General features: G+C 37.0%; 1 protein-coding gene across 2 annotated transcripts in view; it reads left to right on the top strand.

Annotated features, from left to right (window-relative positions):
- Positions 1 to 550: 550 nt before the first annotated feature.
- Positions 551 to 25,557, top strand: part of LOC139964160 (guanine nucleotide exchange factor VAV3-like) — a 78,314-nt gene continuing 53,307 nt past the window's right edge. Inside the window, exon 1 of one of the 2 annotated variants that reach the window (XM_071965536.1) lies at positions 551 to 1,208. In XM_071965536.1, coding sequence (XP_071821637.1) covers positions 996 to 1,208 — 213 coding nt within the window. In that variant the 5' untranslated portion in view covers positions 551 to 995. The remainder of the gene's footprint in view (positions 1,209 to 25,557) is intronic. The other variant, XM_071965537.1, reaches the window with a different exon arrangement.

The raw sequence follows: 25,557 nt of genomic DNA, 5'->3' as shown, positions 1-25,557 counted from the left end.
ATGTTGCCTTTGAAAACTTCATTCAACTGACGTGCAACCACCGGGGCATTTTTTCATTGGTGGGAGGGCGTTTTAAGCATGCTGCGACCGCTCAAACTCACCACCCTGTTAAAAGGTTTACAAGATTTTCAATGGCTTTGATAACTTATCGTGTAGGCTACCGTCCATTGACGGCGTAATGTGATTTTTCCAATAGTAGGAGGCTAGAGGTTATCATGTCACAAACTTCTAAATCGGTTCCGTGTTTTCTCGGAGAGTATCGAAGGAATTATCATGCTTGGTTTGCTTGAGATGGTAGTGCTCTCGAAAATTCCCCAACAGTTTTGACTAGAAAAGTTGCAAAAGAATGCAAGCTTGGTTTCGGTGCCAGCTTTCCTCGCATCGTGGGTCGGTCCTTGAAGGCATAAGAAAAATGTTCCTCCAGGATCCTTTTAGAGAAATTAACTCCGAGGTCATTCGAACAAAACCCCGGTGTTGCTATGCTACCACCATCTGAACATCTGAACATTTCCTTGTTGGAACACGAGAAGCAAACATGATTAAGGTGCTGCATGGCTTGTGAAAAGCTTGTCAACATTTCCGTATCCAAATTCGATATGGGCACATGCTCACTTTTCAAACTGCTAGCTCTTGTGAAGTTGTGATCGCGCTGGCAGCCCTCATAACTTTTCCCAAGTGAATCGAGCTACACACTTGGTATGATCACTCAGTCATTGGTTTTTTTCTAGCATCGAAAAAATTTACAAAACGATATATTTAAACAACTAGCCAGAGCGAACGGACCGGAAACATTACAGTTGTAACAAGTGAAATATGTCCCATATGCCTCGTTGATTTTGGCTGTGTGACGTGTTATCATTCTGAGGGTTAGGCTTTTGTCAGTGTGTCAGCTTGCCCGTTTGTCAGCAGCGTTTGCTGCGTTACATTTCGTGCTTAGTACGTTACAGACGTTTGTTATTGCTACTCCTGTGTGAGACAACAATCGTGGACTCAATATGGATGATTGGAAAAAAGCTGCCCAATGGCTTCTCCAGTTAGGGGTGGTGATGCCAGATCACAGGATTATGAGTACTTCTGCGGATACTATTGATCTATTAATGAATTTGAGAGACGGAGTTCTACTATGTCAACTTCTAAATCACCTTCACCCAAGAGCCGTGAATCTTCTGGAAATAAACTACAGTCAAGGCCGTACTCAAATGTCACAGGTACGAACCACGTTAGGCTTCTGCCACTGGAATGCCTAGAACTACATTTCGAAATATATCTTATGAAACCATGAATGTAGCAGCAAATTCAATTTGTTCATGGCAATATTGGCTTGTTGCTATGGTGTTTTAAAATTTAAAAAAAAATCAAATTTGTTGTGTCGTCCCACAAGTTCTTTAGTACGGTGGTGTATTTTTTTTCAATACTGTGTGTTATTTGCCTTACTCTTTTTCAGAATCTTACTTCCTGGTTCGTATTAACAATTTAGCAACTCGGCTAAAGACTATGAGACTTATATTGGTGACAACATGACCCCATTGTAGAAAAAGGCTTTGGAAACAAATGCAAACTTTCGGACCGAAATATGCCCAAGTACTCAGTTGGTTCAATTGTCAGCGAATATGTAAATTTAAAAGAGAGTAAGAAACTGTACTAGCCAGTACAGTAAGCCTAGTCTTTACCATACATAACCTTAGGCCAAATGATTAGGCCTATGTAAGTTCATTTGGGACCCATGCTGCATAGGCAATATTTGATACAAGTTGCCTGTTATTGCAATTTTTAGACTCTTCCATCAAGTTTTGCCCACTTTTACACGCCGCCAAAAATTATTCACTGTTTTGTGAATTGTAGTTATTTTCTCCATCGCTTGTTGCATGAGAATGACATTCTCACTAATCAACCCAATCATCACAGTCCATGAGCGGAGCGACTACCACGCGCCATGAATACAAGTATATTCCTTGAGTCTTCACTGATGTGCTGAAAGAAATAGTCCATCAACACAATAGTGATAAGTTCATGTTAGTGTTTACATCTTTTACTTTTAGTGTTATCTCCTACATTAACTAAATTGGCAAGTGAGTGAGTGAAACAGTCATTACATGCATCAGTGTTCCAACAAATTAGACAACAACAACAAAAAACACTACAAAGGAACAAATAGTTGCTTATTTTATTCTGATCTTATAATTCAGTCAAGTGTCTTGATTTAAATCAAGTTTTGTTAACGAACAAAGAGATCATGTACACAAAAGCAATATTTATCAAAAGCATATGGATTGATAACAATCAATATGTTAACAATCCTCGGTTTTGCTTACCTTTGTTAGCATGTGTTATTTTTCACACCTGTGCATGGTATTAATTATTGATTTTGAAAGCAGTCAGAGTAAAATTCCATATTGTCCACTGGGGGCGAGAGAGATAGTTACTGAACATGTGCTTTATACAAATCTTGTAAAAGTATGAATGTATGAAGGCAAAGGATGGTATGGACATAACCAAGCTTGTCTTTGACTTGATGTCTGATAAGTAGAATGTGAAGTAGAAAAAGCTTTAAAACGTTACTTTTATCAATGTGGACAGATACTGTATGTGTTGCTCATTGCACACAGGTAATATTGCTTACTGTGTACATGCATGTACACACGCATGCAAATTTACATCTGGCAATGGTGAAAGACATCGGTAACAGGTATAAAAGTAAAATTATTTTTCATAAATTCATGTACTAAGAAAGTCCTAATCTGTGTTGCCAAAGTAAATTTATGCAAATCTATACATGTATAAATTATTGATTTTTTAACACAAAGTAGTGCAGTAATTTGTGTACTGTAGAGGAGAGGCTGTTAAAATAATCTAGCATTGAAGAGTTTGTTACTGGCAACTTACGACACATATGCACATTTCCTCCATACCCATATTTATTTTAACCCTGTGACAGCAATAATGTCCACATTTCAGCGCAATAAGCACGCTCTTCCTTAAAGAAAAATCTTGAACATAAAAAATATTTCTCGTCCCACAACATTCTATTTTCTGATTACGAACAAATCTGTATTCTGAGTCAAATTATTCAGTCCTGTTGGTTGGTATAACACCTGCTGTCTTAATTAATGTTAATAGCTCAGCACATACCTAGAGTGTGTATCACAGTACAGAAGTTATCTCTGTCTAACTATGCATATGTACGCATGTACATTTTTCTCTCTGGCTTTGCAAGGTGAGAAAATTAGAACGGAGCTAGAATAGGTTGAACACTTTATTTCCTGCTTAACAAGATTTTCCTTATCTAACAGTACCACTGTTCCTCTCCTTCTCTGTTTGAACTCCTTTTTGTAGCTCTAGCAAAGGTTGTTTAATAACACATTATATGACACTTATTTTGTCTTGTCTGAGCTATAACAGGTAGGATGTGTGATTTTGCCCATAACCCAAATTTCCCAAGTTCAAGCCCATCAAAGTAGTGAACTCCATGTTAAACAGTATGTTGACCTATAACCTACAGTATATATAGCACACAATACCAGTACTGTAGATGTATGTTTCTTAGTGTGCCTTTCCTAACCTCCCAGAGTGTTTTATGCACAGACGCATTTAAATATAAACACATCAGTACATTTAATAACCTTAGATAGTTTTGAGGTAAATAATATTTCTGATACAATTTTTAAAAGCGGAATATAATCTAGACACAACCAGGTGGTGGAATTTTCGTTCAATTCCTAGTGGCAGTTTTGGAGATGTTTTTCAAGAATCATTCCAAGTTGTACCAGAAGTTACCTTAAGTAGCAAACAAGGGAGATGACATAGCTGAAAAAAAAGTTAAAAATAAATACATAATAATAAATAGAACATGTACTTTATGTTCATTGTTATTGGACTGAAGTTGGAACTGTACCTAATTCAAGATCAAAACAGTTGAAGTATAAAATAAAGAATTTAAAGAAAACATCTTTTGACAATGTGCATCTCTGACATCACCTGCCTGCTTTAAAGTTAGCGCATTTGAGTAAATAATATTGCAAAGGTACCCAGTAGTCAAATCTTATCAAAAAGTAATTAATTTAGTTTTGTTTAGTGAAGTTTGATCTCAAATAGTGAAGCAAAAGTCAAACACCTTAACATTTTTTGGGGAAATTTGCTTATAACATGTGTTTTATATATTACTGTACTGTAAGAAAGCCGTCCGACCGACGAAATATGGAGGATTGAATCAAATGCATTACTTACTCATTCAATGACATTCATTTCGAGAAAAAAAATCTCGAAGGATGTCTTACATGTAGTATACGATAATTGCCATCAAATGTTAATTTGAAATGCTGAGCATTTAAGTTACCGTTTGGGTACAAAATGGGAGCACCTTGATCATTAAAATCTGAAAATTTGGCATGTAGAATTGTATGCAAATTCCAATTAGATACTACTTAGTTCCTCTTTTTACAGTCAAAAAAATAAATTTTACCACTGGCATATTCTAGTAAGCATTTACATAGAGCTGCATTTTGCATTGAAATTTCTACTTGACAAAGCCATGTAAACAAATGGTGTATTAGATTCACGTGAAGTATAATACAAGCGTGTCGGTTTCTGTTGCCAGCTTGCGAAGAGTTGCTGGTATATCGGGTGACTTTTACGAGGTGTCGATAATGTCACAGTGCTCAGGCAATTTAATCTGATTCATCTTTTATTACTCAAGTTTTGGATTGCTGACAGGGGTCGGTACTTCAGCGGGATTGTGGACGCATGTACTTCAGTCATTGCTTATCTGTCTCCACTCCAAATAGTGTCGATGCACTCTAACCATCCCGATCATGGATTTAGGTAAGAGTGCTTGTGATACAGGAGATGAAACCCTAATCAATGTAGAACTTGATTTATATTAGAAAATGCCGCTGCAATGCAAGGACTTGTTGGATTCAAGTGGATGAAATATAAATGATGGAAAAAATACAGATTAGTACTTCATGGGAGTAACAGTAATATATTGGAAGATGTGGGGGAGTGGGTGGGTGGGATCGGGGGGGGGGACTGGTATGGCACAGTTCCTGTTTGTTACTAGTTATTGAACAATCACACAAAGACACAAATGGGCAGCACTCCTCTTCCTTAGAACCCTGGACCTGTCCCTTGTAACATTTTATTAGGTTAGGGTACTAGTAGAATCCTCGTTAACTCAAGAATGCTTGGGCACATAAACTCTGTAAAAGTGTAATAATGATATGTAGAAAATCAGATTGAAGGGCGGCAACACAGTGTCAGTTGGTACTTCCAGGAAACTGTCGGAGCAGAGAACTCTAGGTACTATTCATGTATTCACCAATGCAGAAGAGAAGGAGGTCGGAGTTCGTAAGCAGGCTCTTAAATGTCAAGTATCAAATTTCAATTTAAGTTTACATTTTCATTGATAGCTTCCTCTTAGATGAAAAAAATATAAACTTTTGTGTTGATTCAGTGTGGTATGTCTGTGTGTTTGTCTGTGTGTCAGTATGTATGTATGTGTATAGGTAGGTAGGTAGGTATACAGTAGGTAGTCAGGTATGTACACTGTACAGATTGGGGTAAACGCACACATTTGAACAGAGCTGCACATACCCTGGACTTGTGGTCACATTTCGTAGACAAGCATTAGGCAGCAGGTTTCATTGCAGATAGCTATATATGTATAACACTCGATTTTGCTGTGCACACTGCTTGGTAGCTGGCTGTATAAAAGGAACATGTATGCAGTAACTTCCTTGAAATACCTAACGATGTCACTAGACCCTAGTAGTACATCCTTTACTATATAAACATTCCACTTTTATCAAACTGTATAAAGCATTGAGTGGATGTTTATACAGGCGCAAGATAAACCAAGATAGTTCCTCAAGGGATGGCTTTATTCTAACATAAAACTGTTATCTGAACGACAAGGTAAAGGTACAACATTCTGATAATGTGGAAATCCCTCACATGTAGACTGTAGATTCTGAACAGTGATATGGCCATGTATTGAAATGATTGATAATTGATATGATTCCACTAATTTACTGCATTCCTCTTTGACCTGTCTCAATTCTACTTAAACATATATACTTTATATACTTAACTTGAAGTCCCTTTTTCCATCTACCTAGCCTATTTAAGCTGGTTAAGATACAAACTTGCTTCCCGTTCAACCCCATCTTCTCTTCCTTATGAATCAACCAATCACAGTTAACAGCCTATAAGGGTACAAGCAATTTTCTATGTACACTGAAAACTTATATTCAGCTGATGGAAGCCATGTTGTTGCTTTGCAATTGTTGTATGGACATGGCAGCTGGATAGTGATACCCATCTTATGTACATCAGTTTGCAGTGAGATTCAGAAGAACATCTTATTCGCATAGCCATTTGACATGCTGTGTACTCCCTCGTCCCACTCCTTCCCCTTCCCCTTCCCCTTCCCCCTCCCCCTCCCCATTCCCAAAAAAGAAAAAGAATACAAAGAAAGATGTTTGTACCTAAGATGTAGGTTTTCCAGGCTGTGAAGTTAACCATTGATGAAGACTGATACCTAATGAACATCATCTTATTGGTTTCAATTGCTCATGAATCTTATTGAGTACAAGACATGTATAGTGTTTGGTGCTCGTTCAAAGGTTATGTTTTTTTGATTGTCATAGTTTCTTAATGTCTAAAGTTAAACTCTAGTGTAAATTTATCTAAACATGAGAATAGTTTCTACAGTTGTTTAGTTAGATTTAGCTTTTGGGTCATTTGACCTCGATAACTACTTCTACTATATACAGTATGTCATGTACTGACACAGTAACTGTTGCCATCCAAGTAATCGTTACTCACGATATTTGTTACAGAATTGTCAGACAGACAGCGTAACACACTCTGCATTATATACTTCACTCGAAGTCACTTACCTGTCTCCAAACAACAACTGTACTCTACCTGTGCAGTGTCTGGAGCATCTGGTAACCTTCATCATCGCCCTCTACTATAGATGGGCCCATTCCGGTCTACTGCCCTCCTCATTCCACCATCCAAAGTGTCAGGAAACTATTATACTGTAGGTGTACCAGCTAGTGGCCCAGTTCTTATTAAACTCTAAAACTCATCTTTAACTTTTCAGTTGGTCTTGTTCTTCCGTTAGGGCTGACAAAAGTAAGGAGACATACACGCAAATAAAGAAAAGTGCTCTCATTGACCTACTATCTGTCACTTGGTTTAGCCTCTTGTGAGCAAAATCTGTCTCACTTATTGGGTTTGTAGTTTGAAGTAAACATCCTAATCAACCATTTGGGATTTCCATATATCTGTACTGAATTCCATATTAAGTATAAGGTCACGGTCATTTGAAAGGTTGTCTTTGGTGACTGTATCCTTTTGAAGTTCTATCGTTGTGTAAAGATTTTTGTTGTTGTAGTTAATTAAGGTCAAAAACAACTATGAAAGGAAATGGTCATGCTTAAAGCCATTCTCTGCATAAATTGCACGCCTAGAATTTCACAATTATTTTTTATCTGTTTAAGCACTTGCTAAAAAGTACTACTTTGTGCTTAAAAACATCTACCTGCTAAAATCAAGTTTTCAGTGGCGTTTTTCCTGAATATAACAACACAGAAACGGTATAGGCAATAATATCCAGGCTGCAGTCATGGTTTGCTGAATACAGTAAGTGATACTTTATATTGCTCAAGTTAAGGCATCTTTCAAACGAGTAATCAATGAATTTGATTGGCTCTTCAACATCCCCCCCTCCCCCCCCCAAAAAAAATCATACAAGAGTAAGTGTAAATTAACCATATTTTGCAGTTATTGCCAAAAATGCAATTTTGCAAACTTAAGCATATTTTGCAAAATTGGAAAGTTGCAAACTTAAGCAGTTTTGCCAATTTTTCTGAAGACTTTTACTGCCTCCTTTAAAATGAAAGTTGAACCTAGTCAATGAAAATGACTACATACATCCTTTTTAGTACATGTATAAATACTCAAAAAACATGGTAATATGTCCCAAAATCAGCTGAACGATGTTGCTGAAAAAAGGGTTGAATAATTTTAACAAACAGACAGTTCAAGCTGTTTCATGTTGGAAATGTCATAACATAGAATACACATGTCACAACATAGATTAATGTGATCCAGCCTCTATTTTCAAAGATAGTGTCCGTCTTTACCCTCCGTCACACAATCTGTGTGTAAATTAGCACTGTACATTCATTACATGTTGCACAATCATGATCTCCATTCACCCCAAAAAAAGAAGAAATTATTTATTGGGAAGGCAACTAGGTTATGTGAATAATCTATGTGTAATTATTAATTCTGAAAGTAGAATGTGGCTATGTTTTGTTTCTAAAGTTATAATTAGCAATATTTCACTTTCACCGAATTCTCCAATTTCAGTGCTAACATGAAACAGTGCTTGTACTTTGTTGTCTTGCTTTCTTGATTTGGTTCTTGCTCTGAAGGTCAATGTAATTGGCAATTAAGGTATTTACACTTCATTATTTAAAGGCAAGTCCAAGCTATTCTATCCACGAAATCAAATATTAAATTTCATTGGAATAGTGAGTAAATGGTATCATTTTGGAGCTGAATAATTTTTCAATTTTTTTTTTATGGGGGGGGGATGGCGGAAATTAACCATATTCTATTAATTACAGGTTGCTAATTTGCATAATTAAAATATCAGTGTGACGTACAGGACATTTGAAATTTGATCTAACAGCCAGCAGCATGAATCAGTTGAATATTTGTTGTTCCAAACACAAATGTCCCCGTACGTCACAAGTTTGTAGGCTTTTAGGGATGAACAACGTTTCTTTTAGATATTCTGTGAAATTTTTGCCGTTAGTCGACAAAACCTCCCAAATTGTTTTCTAAAATAATGCTTAGCAGCTACAGTAACTACAATTATATAATCAAAGAACCGAATGTGACGTACGGGACAAAACGTGACGTACGGGACAAAATGTGACAGGTGCTTCGATGGTGATTTCTAGCGGAAACATTTTTCCCTTTTCTGGTTAATAGTTTCATGTACATTAAATGGATACTTCAACTGCACTGTGGGCTGTTTAAATTTTGTGCATGGACTGTACTGCGTAGAATCTGATGAAGTCTTAACATGCCCGAAAAGCCAATTTACGTAAACATCATAAGAAATAAAGTATCGACTGATTATCAATCTAGATTTGGATATAAATCTTCCAGGAACCAAGTTGTAGGTGGCAGTAATCTAAATCAGCATCTAAATCCTCAACGTTGACAGTAAATGAAGTAAATTTTTTAGAATGTGGAATCCACAGATTTAATACTAAATATTGTCAACGATGTGGAATCCACAGATTAAATACTAAATATTGTCAACTGTAATGCTGTAATGCTAACTCTGCACCATAGTAGACGTACAGTACAGTAGCTATGTACAGTAGTTCAGATGATAATTGGGAAAGTTTTTCCATCTCATTTTACTAAGCTTCGAACCGGAACATTTTGTAAAGGATTAATTAGTTTCAGTGTTATTTGATGATTTTGTACCAGTGTTTAATAGATAGAGAATATATATTTGAACAGTTTATCATGCTTTCCAGAGGGAAGCTATGGGCTTTATATGACATTGTTTCAACCATGATGTTTTAAGTAGAGTACTAGTACTGTATGTCAGAATATCAGCAAGTAAAGGTCGCACTGTGGGAGTCTTTCCAGAAGGATCTTTTACCTTGAAACATGCATCTACCTATTTGTTCCTCAAAGAGAGGCTCTAAGAGTCATTAATGTACATGGATGTTTAAATGTACGTATATTTATGCAGATTTTTTTTTTGTGCATAATGGTCGTTAACTTGTGCACCAGTTCCCCAACTGGAGCCGCTTTCCCTTTCCCCATCCCCAAATTATGAAATTATTGCACACAACAAACATTGGCATTCTAGGAATAGATCCAAATTCATGTTTTTATTGAAAAGACAAGTTCTTTATAAAGTCATCATCCAGAAATAATAATGTTAAATTTTCATAGTCGATTTGTTTAAGTGGAAAAAAAATGATATATCCCTAAGTATGCACATATCTTGTACGTCACAGGTTTTTTTTATCGATCGTGTTGTCACTGTACCACAATCACTTCACATTTTTTTTATTAATGTCATTTCAACATTGTACTTAAATGTTTAGGCTATACATCAGTGATATAAATGATTGCTGCACTTATACTTTCTGTGTGTTTTTAGCATTGAGGCTTTGAGTGGAAGAAATGAAAAGGGTTTTGTTCATCCTGTATGTCACGCTACATATTAATTTAAAAGATATAAAATTTTATCCAATTCATAGAACGGTATAATGTTATGATTTGTTTTGCCAATAAAGTGTTAGTTATAGCAACCAAAAGAGATTGTGGAATACATCTTTCTCGTAACCTTGACACACGTTTGGATCACTGAAATGTCCCTTTACGTGACAATGCAAATATGGTTAAATAATTGGCAAATATGTTTATAGTTGGTAAGGTAGAAGGGGCAAGTAAGTGTTTTTTGCCATTAAATACCAGAAACCAGGGAGTTTTCTGATAACTTATGAAGAAGGTGAGAAAAGTTTATAGGAATGTTCAAAGATGACTTGGACAAGAAGTTTAGTCTTCACAAATGTATGATAAGGGGGGGGGGGGGGGGGGAAGAGAAAAGAATACTAGGTATTTTTCTGTAGCTGTTCCAGTTTTCATGATATTCACCATTTAAACATATGGTAAATATATGGAATACTCTTTCAAGGCTTCAAATTGGTATTGCCTTGTTATTATATGTCATTTGAGGCCCTTATAAGACCCCCTCCCCCTCCCCGCCCCTCCCCCTCCCCTCCCCCCTCCCCCCTCCCCCTCCCCGCATCATATAATTCCAATTGAGATTTGTGTTGCATCTGAGGAACTGACCTAATGGTCTGTGTATGAGACGTAAAAGTCCTGGTTTTGAGTACGGAACAAACAAATTCCATTAAATGTTAGCTCTTTTATTTTTTAACAGATTCAAATTTCTTAAATTAGCTTTATTTCCTTTGATCAGTATAAAAACTGAACGGTCACTGTAGTGTACAGTAGGTCAGTTCCCAAAGTCATCCTTCCAATTTTAAGGTACTGTAAAGTAGATGGGGAAAATACATACATAGAACGAAGATTGGTACCTGGAAGTGAACACTTGTTTTAATTACAGTCGTATTTAATTCTCCATATTTACTTTGTTCCTCGCTTACCTGTCTCCTCACAACCTTAGCACCCCCTTCTACCATGCCTAGAATGAACTGGTAACCTTTTAACACTGTGCGCCCTCCATGACCGGACCCCCCCCCCCTGGTCTATGCCCTTCATTCTCATTCATTTCTCATTCTTGTGTTTTAACTTTGTTCATCTCTCGCCTTTCTGATCTTTAGTACGTACTTTGCACTATACATGCGCTTTGGTCTACATAGCTAACCAAAATTTGGTAATGTCTGTACCCCCTTTCTACACACTGCTGGGCCATATCCACGCTTGTTCTTCCTTCCTATAATCTGCCACCGGGAAACCCGTGCTCGTGACAATTTTCGTCAAACTCCAAATCATGACGTACAGGCCTACGTTTCACCTACGTGTGCTCTTTGAACAGGAAAGTAAGAGCTGAAAACCCAGCGACTCTGTTTTCTCGCAATCGTGGGTTCACATTTGCACAGTGTCTGGTTTGTGAACAACTTCACTTAGCGATGACCCAGCGTTCTTTGAGCGGCGGTTGTTTACATAAGACTTTGAAGAGATCTTTTACGTTGCCATGGAAGATAACAGAGACGTCCAAATACGGAGGCTGAGCATCTTGGAATCGGCAGCATTCAGTGCAAGTACTTACTGACTGAGGCATTTCAATTAAGAACAGAGCAAGTTTTGCTCGTCTCTTGTTTCCAGATCAGCTAAATTGCAATTTATGATCAAATTCTTGATATATATACATTAGCAGTGTCTTCTGGAGCTTTTTTAGGTCGTAAAGTCAAGTGTGTGAAGTTTATGAAGTGATGCATTTTATCTTTTTTTTGCTGCTCAATCTATTGTGTCACTTGGAAGCAGCATTCTCTATTGTTACTACCAGTATAATGAACAGTACAGAACAATAACAGATGGGGAAGCTAAGAGGCAATTTCACTATTGGCAGTTTTATAGGTTTCATGCCACCTTTGTTTAGACATACAGTAAGGGGTTAGTAATAATGTGTGCCACAGTAATAGTATAAACAATTCGTTTAAGACAAGTGCTGCGGTGTGTCATCCTCACGTGAATATCACGTTGCTGGTTCCCATGGCGACTGATGATCAAAGATCTGCTGCTTTCATCGTTCATGGAAAAGAAGTAAATTTACTTCTGGTCCTCGCTTACCTGTCTCCTCTTAACATCTGTTCTCTTTGCTCCATCTCGTCTAGAGTTGACCCGGTAACTTTTTCTAAATCGCAAGTAGCATCAGAACCCTCCACAAGAGGGAGATCCTTCTTGCGCCCTCAAATGTGAATGAAGGATAAGGATGTCCTATGATAGCTGGTTCCCTACCGCCTCATTCTATCACCCAGAGCAGGTCTCCATGTGTGCTCTAAAGAGCTGTTGGTATCTAGGCGGTTTGTCACTACTTTCTTCCATATTTTACTGCACACTTCAGATGTCGAAGTCCAGGGGAGAACTGCTCCCCAGCATCCTGTCAGATTTTGTTTATGGTCATTTCTATGTTATATTGTAACAATTATTGACAGTTTTGTGCAAATCTGGCATGAAAAGCTCTCCTTTCGTTAACATTTTGGCGGGGGAAAGCTCATTGCTGTAATTGTCATAGACCATAATTTACAAAATTTCAAATATCAGTTTAATATTGAGAGGGACTAAAGTTCCATATGATGCCACTTTTAACTTCAAGAAATACTCTTATGAGCTTGGGGAATCCAAAACGAGCATTGAAATTGAAATTGGAAAACTTTTATTTTTTTCGGTTCAAATTCATGCATGGGATCGGTGGCGCCCTTCTGATTACCTACCTGCCAGTCAATAATAATCCCATAATCCTTCCCCATGTTGAAAAAAACAGACCATTTTTATGACAAAAATTAAAATATTTAGAGGGCTTGAAGTCCATAGGATGCCACTATTAACTTTAAGTAAACACTCTTGTGAGCTTGATGAATCCAAAACGAGCATCGAAATTGAAATTGGAAACTTTTATTTTTTGGTCGATTATTTGGTAAAGCTATAGCCTTATGATTTTATATTATTCTTCGGAAATGCCAAATTTAGCAATATCCTTTTTGTCTTACTTCTAGAAAAACCTCCCTGAATTAATGGTTGGTAGAATGGAAAGGAAAAACTGTAGTCTGTGGGAGCAAAGAGAGAAAAAATTATGAAAATTATGCAAATTTAATCAAAATGTTCTTCTCTCTCCCATAAAAATGTATTATTATTATTATTGTTATGATTATTATTATTTATAACCCCTTACAGTATGAGCCAGATGCTACCATTCTAAATAGCTCTAAACTTACTTTATAACATTAGTGTTGCTAGTGGTATTAGTGGTGGTTGTCGATTGGTACACCTTGGCCTCTTCCCACAGGGAGAAAAGGTATGTGGGGTATCTGCTGACTAATTGTTACTGTTTAATCCAGCTGTTGTAGACAGAGATGCTTTGAGAACTTTTTACAGTTATGGGAAACAAATATTACAGATATTCATAGATAGCTTGGCTTCAGAACACAGGGATAAATGAGTGATTTATCACTGTTGAATGATTTAAAGCTCCAAGTTAAAATTATTTACTTTACTGTGAGGTTGTGGGTAGTGCTAAGATTAACCATAATAAACAAATGAATAATTCCTGATTGGTTGAACAGGTGCAGAGTTCCATTCTTGTTTATGGAGCAGCTCAGCTCTGAGCTATTCTGACTGTGAATGGGGTCTTCCCTCATGGTCATGACACGCTGTATATATATATCCAGGGCTTGGAGACTCCATTTAGCTTTCTAAATATACGTTACGTGGGGTAAATGGATGTAGGCAGTTTGGTTAGCTGTCAAAAGTACTGTCAGTGGGGGAGGAGAGGGGGAGGGTATATGTCTTCCCCCTCACTGGATTTTTATCCATCCAGGGGGGCTTATATATCTGGGGAGAGAGATAAGGCTCCCCCCCCGAAGTATACACGGTTGTGCCCCTGTACCTGTCTCCCGTCGAAAAACTAATATAAGCACTCTTGCTACAGGAATACTGTGATTAGAGTGAATTGGTACAATTTTTAGCACCGTACATCCTTTAGCGACCTGTCAATACCGGGCAATGACACTTAAAATGCTGATTTTGTGAGGAGATAGGTAAGCTTATTGCTTGTAAATATATCCAAAAACACTGTTTTGGAATTTCTGCACTGTAAAAGCAGTGATTTCACTGCCCACAGCTGTTTCTTTACATACGTTACTGTAAAGCACTACAAATCTCCCCCCTTCCCCTTGGTTAATTAATCTAGAGATTAATTTAAGCTGTAGAGATCTCTTTGTTAAAGGAGTTCATTGGGGGCCAAAGGGTAAGAATGTGAACAGTTGTTATTGGTAAGGTAGATAGGAGTGCATAGGTATAGAAGACAGGTTTGTAAATACCAAAACCAGGAAGTTAATGGGGGGTTTCCCAATGGTTTCAAAACTCTTCAGGTCAAAAACAGCCTAAGTGTCTAACATTTGGAGAACAACTTTATACTTTTTCACTCCTGAGAACAGAGTTACCGAGTAGTAAAATGCTACCCCTCTGCAATTTTCTCCGTGCGCATTTGTTGTTTGTAACTACAGCAACAATCTTATAACTGTCATGTTTATTTTAATGCAAGGAGTAAATGTAGAAATGATTCATTTTATATGTTATCAGTTTGCTTCCTAAGCAGTCTTTAAGGAAATGTTTGGGATGTTTGGCAACAGGGTGACACTTACTAAGGTTCCGAAAGTATGTTTTTAGATGGGTCTGTATGTACTAATTAAAGCCGCCTAGGTTGTGATAGTTAATGGTCGTTCTATAAATAGCGTACAGTCATAAACATGTTTGTCATCAAAGCTCACTTTCATTTTCGAAGTCATGAACAACGTTGTGGCATTGTGGCTTGATTTCGCCTTGAAATGTGACATTAAAATCCTATAGCAACATGTACTGACGTAGTTGATTTAGTTTGACTAGTCAATTTTCATTTCGAATATGAAAGTGGAAATTGCAAGATTAGGAAATCTTTTTCGGTATCTCCAGTTTGTCTTTTCAAGTTTAGTAATTTCCCGATCATTTTCTATTTCACTATATAATATGAAACTTTTTCTAATGAAAAAAAAATGAAAATCTTCGTTATAGAAATAAATTTTCGTGTAAAGTAGCATCCGATAACTTTTTGAAAATCAGCATAAAAAAAAAAAAAACCGTTTCCAGAGAGTTCCGGGTATTAATTTAGTCTTTTGAATTTGGGTAGCAATTTTGAAGTTTCTGAAGTTTTTCCACTTAGAATATAATATAGTTCTTGTGTAGAAAAGTGCTGACATTTTTGCTCAGTTCCGTACAAGATTTTTTCGCCGTCAACGAGAAGACGATCAACGACCAAGCTAAACACGCGGGCACAGGTTTCTTACCCTTTTATTTCATACACGTGGAGTGACTGAACCACCATGAAAATTATAAAGAGCAAAAAAAAAGATCAAAACTAACATTAATATACAAACATTTTGGCAAAACATGAAATCATAACATATTACAGAATATGATTTTCCCTTATAAATACCACAAAAGGAATAAACATAACAAATAACAATTTGGTCAAATGAAACACACTATAAAATCAGAAAGTAAAATGGACGACAATTACAGCCTTAATAATAACAACATTCAAACTTGACAATCGTTGCCGGACAAAACTACCACGGACAACGAACAGCGACACACGGGGGGGGGGGTCATTCAGAGGTTTACTGTTTCTTTCTGGAGAATGTACAGAATACCAACAAAAAATGTAATGTAACCTCTGGAAAAATATACTCTTCAAAGATAGTACTTTAACTCAAGATAACCTTACACAATTTAAGCAAAACTAAAAATACACTTAAAGGCAATAAAGATAACAGGCATATGTAGAAAAAGCACATTAAATACAAATCCCCAAAATGTGATGATATTCAAGTAGTCAATTACGAGATACTACCTTCTACCTTATTAGCTGTCAAGGTTGATCAATCTCTGTTGAGATGGGAGAGGCTAGCCCTTGAACCTCGCTCAGTCGTATTTTTGGACAGATTCTGAAATTGTCTTGAAAGTACACTCCGAATGATAGCCGAAGATTTCATTCTGTACATGGTAGTATAAATTAATAAGATAGCAATCATTGATCAAATCCAAGTCAAAAATGCTCATTTAAAACTTTCAAGGTGGTTTTCAGAAAATATAAATTTGGTGTAGCAATTTTGAAGCCTAAGGCTTGTATGCCGCTCATAGTTTGCCACTCATAAAATTCTATCGTTTATATGTTTTAAAACAAAAGGTGCTATATATACATCTTTGCAAAAAACAACATTTTCAACATTTTTGATAGCCATTTTGATACGGAATGAACTTATTCTTTGGGTTTCATTTACATTAATGTAGCTGACAGTATTACAAATACTTGTTCGCTTTGAAATTAAATCTATTGTGTTAACCGTCGGAATTTGAAGAAGGATCAAAACTGGAAATTCTTGAAATAAATAAAATTGGTCCATGAGTCACAAATTCCATGACAATAGCTCAAAACGTTAAAATGCCAGTGCAATCAGTCAGTGTGTGTGTGTTTACAAGGTTACATAAATCTGACTTTACATGAGATCATGGGAAAAAAAAAAAAATGTTGGACAGGAAATAAAACTACAAGTCTCACTCATATCCTGAAAAACAATATTCTTTAAACAATAATGTGTTTGTAAATTTTATCAGCTCTGTTTGTAGATTTGAAAGGGTTTCTATTTACATTATTCCAGTGCAGGTGCTGTGTAAACAATTCAAAAGACCTTTGACATTGTCAGAATTAGCGTTAAGGAATGTTTCTTTATTATGGCAACCGAGTGTTTTGTACCTTAGAATGTACTATTAGAGTATATATACATAATAATATACTATCATGTCCTGTTTCAATTAATGTAACCGGACAATCTTTACTGTCATATATATGTCTAACGAGTAGGGTGGACGCAATATGGGATATTTCATGGATGTATATAACCAAAAGCCACCACCCCCCCCTCCTCATTTTTGGAGTAAATTCCTGTCACAGTGACCTGACTCCATAGTGCATGCACAATGTACCTTCTAAAGGTAGCTAAAATTTACTTCGTTCCCCACTTACCTGTCTCCCCACAACCTATGCACCGCATTCTACCGTGTCTAGAATGCCCTGGTAATCTTTTAACACTGTACACCCTCACTGGCCCAAATGGCCTTCCTTCATTTTTCTACCCACAAAGTGTCTCAATGTGTTTTTCGGAGTTAGAAAAATTTTCGCGAAATTCGCCCGGATTACCTTGGATTTATACTCTAGAAGTTTCCTATCAGGACTTCTGCACTTCCAAGGATCTTTTCCAGCCTGATAAGTATCCTTTTCTTGTAGGGAAGGGTGTTTTTGGGGGCTGTTTTTAGTGTACACTCTCGCCCATGCGTTCGTTTTTTCTTACGTAACGTTTTTAGGGTAACAGGTAGTAGCTCTGCGAGACTACTTCGTTCGTTGCCTATACCGCCGTGTTTACGCGGATAGGCGTATATTTTCGTATGTACATGTTTCAGCTTTTCTTACTTTAAAAGATAATATGTTTTGCTTGTTTCATGTACCTTCGTTACTTCTTACGCTTTTGTGTGGGTTTTCCCCTTGTAGCGTAATTTGTAGCGTTGCCTATACCGCCTTGTTTACGCGGATAGGCATGTTTTTCCGTATGTACATGTGTTTCAGCTTTTCTTACTTAGCATAAGATGTTTTGCTTTCATGTACTTCGTTAATTTTTACGCTTTCAGTGTGGGTTTTCACTTTTGTAGCGTAGTTGTAGCCACGTTCCGATATCTCCTAACTAGTCGAGATAGTCGGCTCGTTTCGTTGTTTTTCATGTTAAGACGGGAGTATCCTTGATTTCATATATTGTTGTATATTTTCATGTTTCCTCCAGTTGTTGCTACGTGCGCTCCCTGAGTCTCATGACTTGGGGTGTACCTCGTAGCCTTGTTCCCCCCTCCGCTGGTTCGCGGTTAGGGGGTTCTCTCCCTTATATACATGTTTCGTCCTTTTTACAAGTTTTTCGATGCAGGTAAGTGGGTCACTCGTAAATATATAAACCAGTAAGTTTTATAATATCAGTGTCATTAAGACTCGTTTGTGCACATCAGTTTCTTATTTCTGACCATCCATTTTCCCCCCAATTAGCCTGGCATAGGTTAATTGAAGAAAAAATACTTCAGTTTTACAAACATCATGACCGGTGCAAATGATATTACCACATAATCGTAATCATCATCATCATCATCATCATATTTTCCCTGGTATGATTCATTGTTTAATTACTAATATAATTAACTGAAATAATTAACCAAATGCCTTGTTTCGAGTTCGTGATCATTTCATTAAATATTGCGGTAACGTCTCTAGGTATCTTCGGCAAACAATATATCAGGAATCAATCAAACACCTGAAATCGATTCATGTCATCGTAGGTATTAATAAATACCCCACTAATACCAGTAGAGAGCACTCGATGCCACAGTGGATTTATGTCACCAGGTGAGTTAAATTCTCAATGTGACGGTTGTTTTCCTCCCTACGAAACCAACCGTCCGACACTGCTCAAGGGATATGGACTAATGTGCTGCGCCAGTACCCTACGGTGAGCTCAAGGAAATCCCTGCGATTTAGCTTTGTACTCTTGGACGGCGACTTTTCCGTGATACGTAATATATACAGTATGCTTAGAGAGACAAGGAAATAGAACCCATTGGTACCTTAGACGTACACAGTGTGAAGCACTTCTTTGGGACTTCTTGGAAGTGTTTAATCTCTATTAGAGTAATACAAAAGGCAGAGGGTATTCAGTTGAGTGATTCACAAACTGGTAATTTAGCAAGGTCACCTTGAGCATTCCAATCGCATGGCCATTTTGTAGGTTTGTGTGTATGGGGGGATTTGATATGTTTGGAAGACTGAATACATAATGCCGATGCAATGTGATGCAACAGTCCCTCCTATCAAGCAGACCTGTTTGAAATAAATACATGTATATATGTACAGTATATATGTAAGTCTGTACGTAGGTCTGTGGCAGGAAGGTCCGGAGTGCGGTCCCTACCTTCGACTGATGAGTCTCGAAAAGGACGGAACTGGTCGTGAATTTTGCTGGTGTATCTTTATTGATTTGAAATATATCTGTCATACCACATGTGACACATTCAGTATCGGTATTTGTATCTATATTTTATAAAAGTTTTACCAAAAGTAAATACTTAGAAAAAGGAACAGAGATGAAACGATTAATACAAAGTTGACAAACATTTGTACTCCTTTCGTCTTTTTTCTAAGAATTTATTTTTTAGAAAAATTTTACATTCAGGAGTAAAACATGGAATATCTTCTTACTTAATGATAGCGAAATTATTTTTTGTTTATTTTGTTATTCCATGGAGTAGAAGAGAGTGTACAGTGAGTAGGTACTTAACTGTAGTTTGTGGTGATGGTTCTTTAAAAGCCTAATTTTTCTGGTATTTACACTTTTGTGATGTGGTTGTTAGTGGTGGAAAGCAGGGGAGAGGGGAAGGGGTGGTGGGGAGTGGAATGGAGATAGATCTAGTATTTCTGTTTTAAACCATTTTGTGAGAATATTTGGTAGCTGCCCGTGTAAATACTGTAGGTAAGATGCCCTAGGTGCCTACCTACTTTTAAGACTGTAGGGAACAAAACTGGTTAATGTAAAGTCTCACAGCTTTTAACTGGGTACTACTGTAGCATATATATCCACATATTAGTTAGAGGACACAGGTATTCTAATAAATTTTGTGATAACTGTCATACCTTTAGTGGCCTTGTGGGATGTGAGTTACAGTGTATGTGCTCAATTGACCTTGGAGCATTTGTTGTGTGTGATTACTATGTGACAGATAATCCTGTACTTTTAACATTTACACAGGTTACTGAAAGTATGCGCCTGTTTAAATTGTGGCCATACCTCTTGTTTAAAGGGACAGATTTCATTCCAAGCACCAAAAGAGAAAAGAAAAAAAAAAAGCATTTTGAAATAATAGTGTGCTCTATATATGTAAACATGGTTCATAGATTTACCAATAAATGTGTTAAGTAAGAAGCAGGACTGGGGAGGCAGAGGCTATTTTGAAGTTTTTATTGGGGGGGGGGGGCACTGGGGTGAGGCTGAGACCAATATTTCTTGAACAGTGTCCTCTGTGCAATAAACACACAGAAGGTAATCAAGGCTTTTATAGAGGCAATGGCACTGAAAAAATGTTGATAATGATTAATATGCTGCAATTATTAGTTGATAGAGATATTCTTTTATCGATATCAATCATTTGGAGTTATTCAGTGCTAATTTTTCAATTTGGCAAAAATGTCAGGGAGGGGGAGGGGGTTGAGAATGGAACAATTTGTTTCCTTTTGTAGGATAGAAAATTAAAGGGGGATGGACAAAAGAAGAAAAAATAATCATTCAAAAGTTAAGGTAAACTACTAGAGAAATTGAGGTAAAATTGACCATAAATTTACTAAAAATCAAAGCAGTGAGTTGTGGGATATATATATAGTACACACTTTAATAAGAAATAATTGTGCCACATACAGGAAACCATCATCATAACAGCTAGCAAGCATCTGGGTGCACAGTACTACAGTATCCTGCATTGCGGTTTGGAGGTTACAATATGTCTGTTAATTCTAAAGTCATCAAATGTCTCAAACTAGAAAATAGTCAAAATCAATGCCAAAGAACTGTTGTTTTTTCAGCTGTAATTAATGATCTGATTTCTCCAAAGTTGTCATTTACAACAAAGTCAGGTGATATGTTAGACATTGATTTAAGGTTTTCAGAATAAATATGGAATTGTCATAGAAGGTGAACATTGTTGTCAGATGGTTAGTGTTAGTTCCACGGGGGGGGGGGAGGTTTAAGGGGGGAGGGACTTGTACTATTTGGCAGGAGAGGCTGTCTGGTTCCATAGTAAGGAGAAAAGTTGGAGGAGAGGTGAAACAAGAATAGCAAAAAAAAAGAGAAAAAAAAGGGTTTTACACAAATATCTTGAATTTGATGTAATGAAGTAGTTTCATCTTTACTTCGCTCCCTCGTTTACCTGTCTCTTCACAACGAACAGCACTCTCATTCTTAAATATCCAAACCCTGGTTAGTTTTAGTGGAAAGAAAATTAAGGTCCCTGAAAGATTTTCTGTTTTCTTTAGTTGATCCTCTCAAAAACTTCAAAACAGAAATTATTTTATATAGGCAGAAACCTAAAAAGGTTTGCAAATGAAAATTTAATTGTGGGACACAAAATTATTGTTGTCCACTGTCCAGTGACAGGTACTGACTAATCTTGGGATCTAAAATATTGGATATCGGTTAATCTATTAGCGGATATTGACAAATATCAGAACAGTCAATCTCATGGTCAGAATGACGCTCACTGGCAACCAAACATAGGTAATTATCAAAGTATAATATTTCTTTCATTTTTGAAGGATGTCAAAATTAAAATAAATTCAATGAAAAAACAAAACAAAAACCGAAACATAGAAATTGATTTGTGAACAGTCTCCATGGAGTTGCTGAGTATTACTACTCATTTAAAGAGTCAGAGATTCAGTCTTATCAATAAATCTTGATGCCACTTATGTCATCTCATGAATGTCACATCTCAGCTGCTAAAAATACTTCTTCCAATAATTGCCTTTCTCCTCTTCTCCAAGACAGAGAGTGAGAGAGAGAGAGAGAGAGAGGCAGACTGCTTCAAGTGGCCGACTTTGAGCAGAATCATATTGATTCTATCAGGAGCATCTCTTACAGGTTAATCTAGCCGTTACAAAATTCAATCAGGATTCTTAAATTGAACTAATATTCTTGATTGAATCAGCAATAGTGTGTACCGTGGGATAAGAGTCAGGCTGCTGCTGCTGCTTCATGCGATGTCAGTTTCCTGAGAGATGGTGTAATCAAGAAAACCTTTGCAGTGGTTGAAGCATGAGAAGGAATCTGTGGGCTGTTGGACGTCAATTCAGTGACCGGACTGTGTAGCGTAGATGATGCTAGAAAGTATTCTAGATTCATGGTTCACATGCGGTCTGGAATACAGGCCAGGTTTGGGGGAAAAATAAGGGAAAAGGAAAAACCTCTTTACTAGCCCTTGAAAGTCCTTGAATTTTAGTCTGGGGAAGAGTGAGGAGGCAAAATCCTCATTTAAATACTTTTTCTCATATATGGCTTTCGTGAGGAAGCTTGGTGTTTAATGAGATGTGAGATAAAGTTAGAAGTATATTACCAAGCTGTGGTGAAGAGTTATGGCTACAGCTCATGTTTGAGGTTCATTGATTGCCTTCCTACCCCTCCCCCCTACCCGCTGTACGGAACTAAAAAAAAAAACGGTTAGCATAGGTTACATTTTGCAAGTGTTACGATCGTGTGGCCTACTGTAGGTAGTGTAACATTAGGCCTTCATTAGTGTGTAGGCTGCATTAGTAAACTGTAACAGACATGTTTTAGTCAGATTGTGAAAAAAGACTGGAATTTCACTAATTGATTCAAAATGTGGGAACTATGAAAATGATGCCAGACCTAATATTTGGTGGATTAGTATTGTGGAGATATATGATGATGATGTTTAGTTTTCATCATAAATCCCTCTTCTCCCCTCTCCCCCGCCCCTCCCTTTGCAATGAATGAATGAATTGGCAAACAACTGTTTACACATGCTCATTTGCAGTATTTTTAGTAAATTATGGGAACTTATTTCAAGACTTTGATGCAGATCTGTGTAGTAAAGTGTTGTTGTACTGTAAAGAAAACGTTATACCTCATTTGGTCGAGTGCTGTTGTTTGATTTCACCATGTGAACCCACTACGAACAAATATTATTTAAAGATTTTGTAACTTGTGTACATATTCTGCCCCTATGCTTTGTTTATGCCAGGGAATGCCCCTCTATACCCATTGTTACTATTTCCTTGTGTGTGTTCACAGATTAAACAAACTTCATATCAGTGTTATAATAGTCAAAGAATATACCAAACAAACCCACATACCTAGCATCCTTTTACACTGTATAAACAGCCATGTCATCAGCCTTGTCCCCAAATCTGCTAGAAATTCAAAATTATGCTCAGATTTCAACAATCACTTTTATTGTCATCTTTGACATATTTGACCATACTGAGACATGTAAAATAACTAATATAGCACCCTCTTCTATGTTTGGTAATGATACAAAGGATCAGCTCTTCTAGCAAAGAACTGTACTTTTGGAAAACAAATTTCAGGGTGATAATCTTTTAGTCCAATTTATAACCTGTGCAGGTGAGGGCTTAATTAGGGAGCGGTTGCATACTCTCCCTGAAATAATTAATTAAAAACTGGATTTAAAAGAAGAGGACTCAAGCACAAACTATTCTGTTGACAATAAGAAGATAAAAGAAAAAATATTGAAGTTGGTTTCCTTGGGGAATTACTTCCTGACATATAATCCTTTCTTTTTGTCCGTTCACTCTCCAGATGTGTGTCTTTTCAAAAAGTAAAAATACGTCTTAAAAGTAATGTAGCTTTTAATATAGATGTATGGCAAAGCCAAGGGAGGTATTAATTTAAGTGCATACTTTTCACCATTTTTATTACAACTCTGGTAAGCCTGAAGTGCATATAAATCTATGTAGGTGGCCACAAAATAAAAGGGGGGGGGGGGAAGGGAATCCCCCCATAAATGGAGTTACCTACACAAATAGGTACAAAGGGTGACAATTTTATTGCTTTTAGAGGTTGACAGCCTTTAGTTATGGTAAATGACAAAGCTTCTGTGGCTTACGGTCTTGGTTTTTTAATAATTAGTCGTGTAGTTTTGTGACCACAATTACTTTGTATAAACTGCTTAAAGGCAAGTTACACTGTACGTAGAATAGTTATATAAACACACAGTATATCTCATGCCAGTCCACTGCAGTCCATTATAAGTAGGGTTCTTATTGTATGGACAGTTTTTCAAAAGGAACCTGCTGTATTTTGTCACTTTTCAAGGTCAAATGTAATTCAAGGAATTTCTAATTTTGGTAGGTGATTTGAAGACCCTTGCATTTGACTTTCTTTAACCAGTGCAGTTTAGTGGGCTTCTCTTTTATCAGTCGGCTTTCCCAGCTATCTAGAAACATAAACTGCCTTCATGCCATATATTGCCAGTCCGCTTATACTATAACAAGAATTGAGGAGCCCAATTTGAAGTGAAGTGGGGGAGGGCAGGGGGAGGGAGGGAGGGATGGGGGAGGGTTTTGGACAATTTGTTTTTAACTCTGTCTTTTGTGAAGTCAAAAGCAAAGATGCTCATCAAAGCTTTATAAAGACTATTTTTTTGCTGAAAACATTTTAGACTTGCTGGGAGTGGGAAAGTGGGTATATCCCCCCCCTCTCTCAGCTCGGCCATTGCTATACACATTTTTCACTTGTTCTTTTGTTAACTAATTTGCTTTCTTTGTAAAGCTCCTTGAGCAGTGACTTTTGTCTACTGATTTGGCGCTATATAAGTCTCATTTATTATTATTATTATTATTATTCATACTTACCTTGAAGCATCTAATGTTACATGAATTCTCTTTTCAAAATCTTCAATTCAGCATACTATATTACAAAGGGTCTGTGAGTGATGTTACACAGGGAGGCTGTTCATGCAATACAATCCAAACACAAAACAATCTACTTTAAAACCATAATTCATGAAAATTTGAGTAAACACCTTGGATTACCACTTCAAAGGGTATTGGTAAAACCTAATCCAAGAACCTTGGACTATGCATCTTATGCCATATAAACTAGCTTATCTATTAATAAACAGCAACTTCTGAGTGGATGCTATGTGAAACATAGTGTGTAATATAGTTGTGTCTTATATAGGGTATTCATGCTTTCTCAAGGGTCAGGTCAAGGTCAAGAGGTACAAAACAATGGCACCTCATCACACATATGTTCAGTTTAGAGCAGATATACATACAGTAGGAAAGGGATAACGTATAATTTTCTCTCCATTAAGTATGCTTACCTGTCTATTCACAACCTCAGCACACACTCTCTACCTAGAGTGAACTGCTAACTAACCAGTTTAGCATTGTACACACTTAGCAGGTGTTCACCAGTCCCAGACCCCTCCTCATTCTACTACCCAAAGTAAGTGAAGCAGTGCTTTTTGGTTCCTTGCTTTAGCAAAAGGAACCTATGCAGTCAGGTTGGCGTGTGTGTGTGTGTGTGTGTGTGTGTGTGTCTGTGTGTGCATCTGTGACACTTTCTTGGGTACGCTCTATCTCAATAAGGGAAAGTTGGATTG

Source organism: Apostichopus japonicus, chromosome 22 (genome assembly GCF_037975245.1).
Source record: "Apostichopus japonicus isolate 1M-3 chromosome 22, ASM3797524v1, whole genome shotgun sequence".
NCBI lineage: Eukaryota > Metazoa > Echinodermata > Holothuroidea > Aspidochirotida > Stichopodidae > Apostichopus > Apostichopus japonicus.
This window is presented reverse-complemented; position numbering and strand designations above follow the sequence as displayed.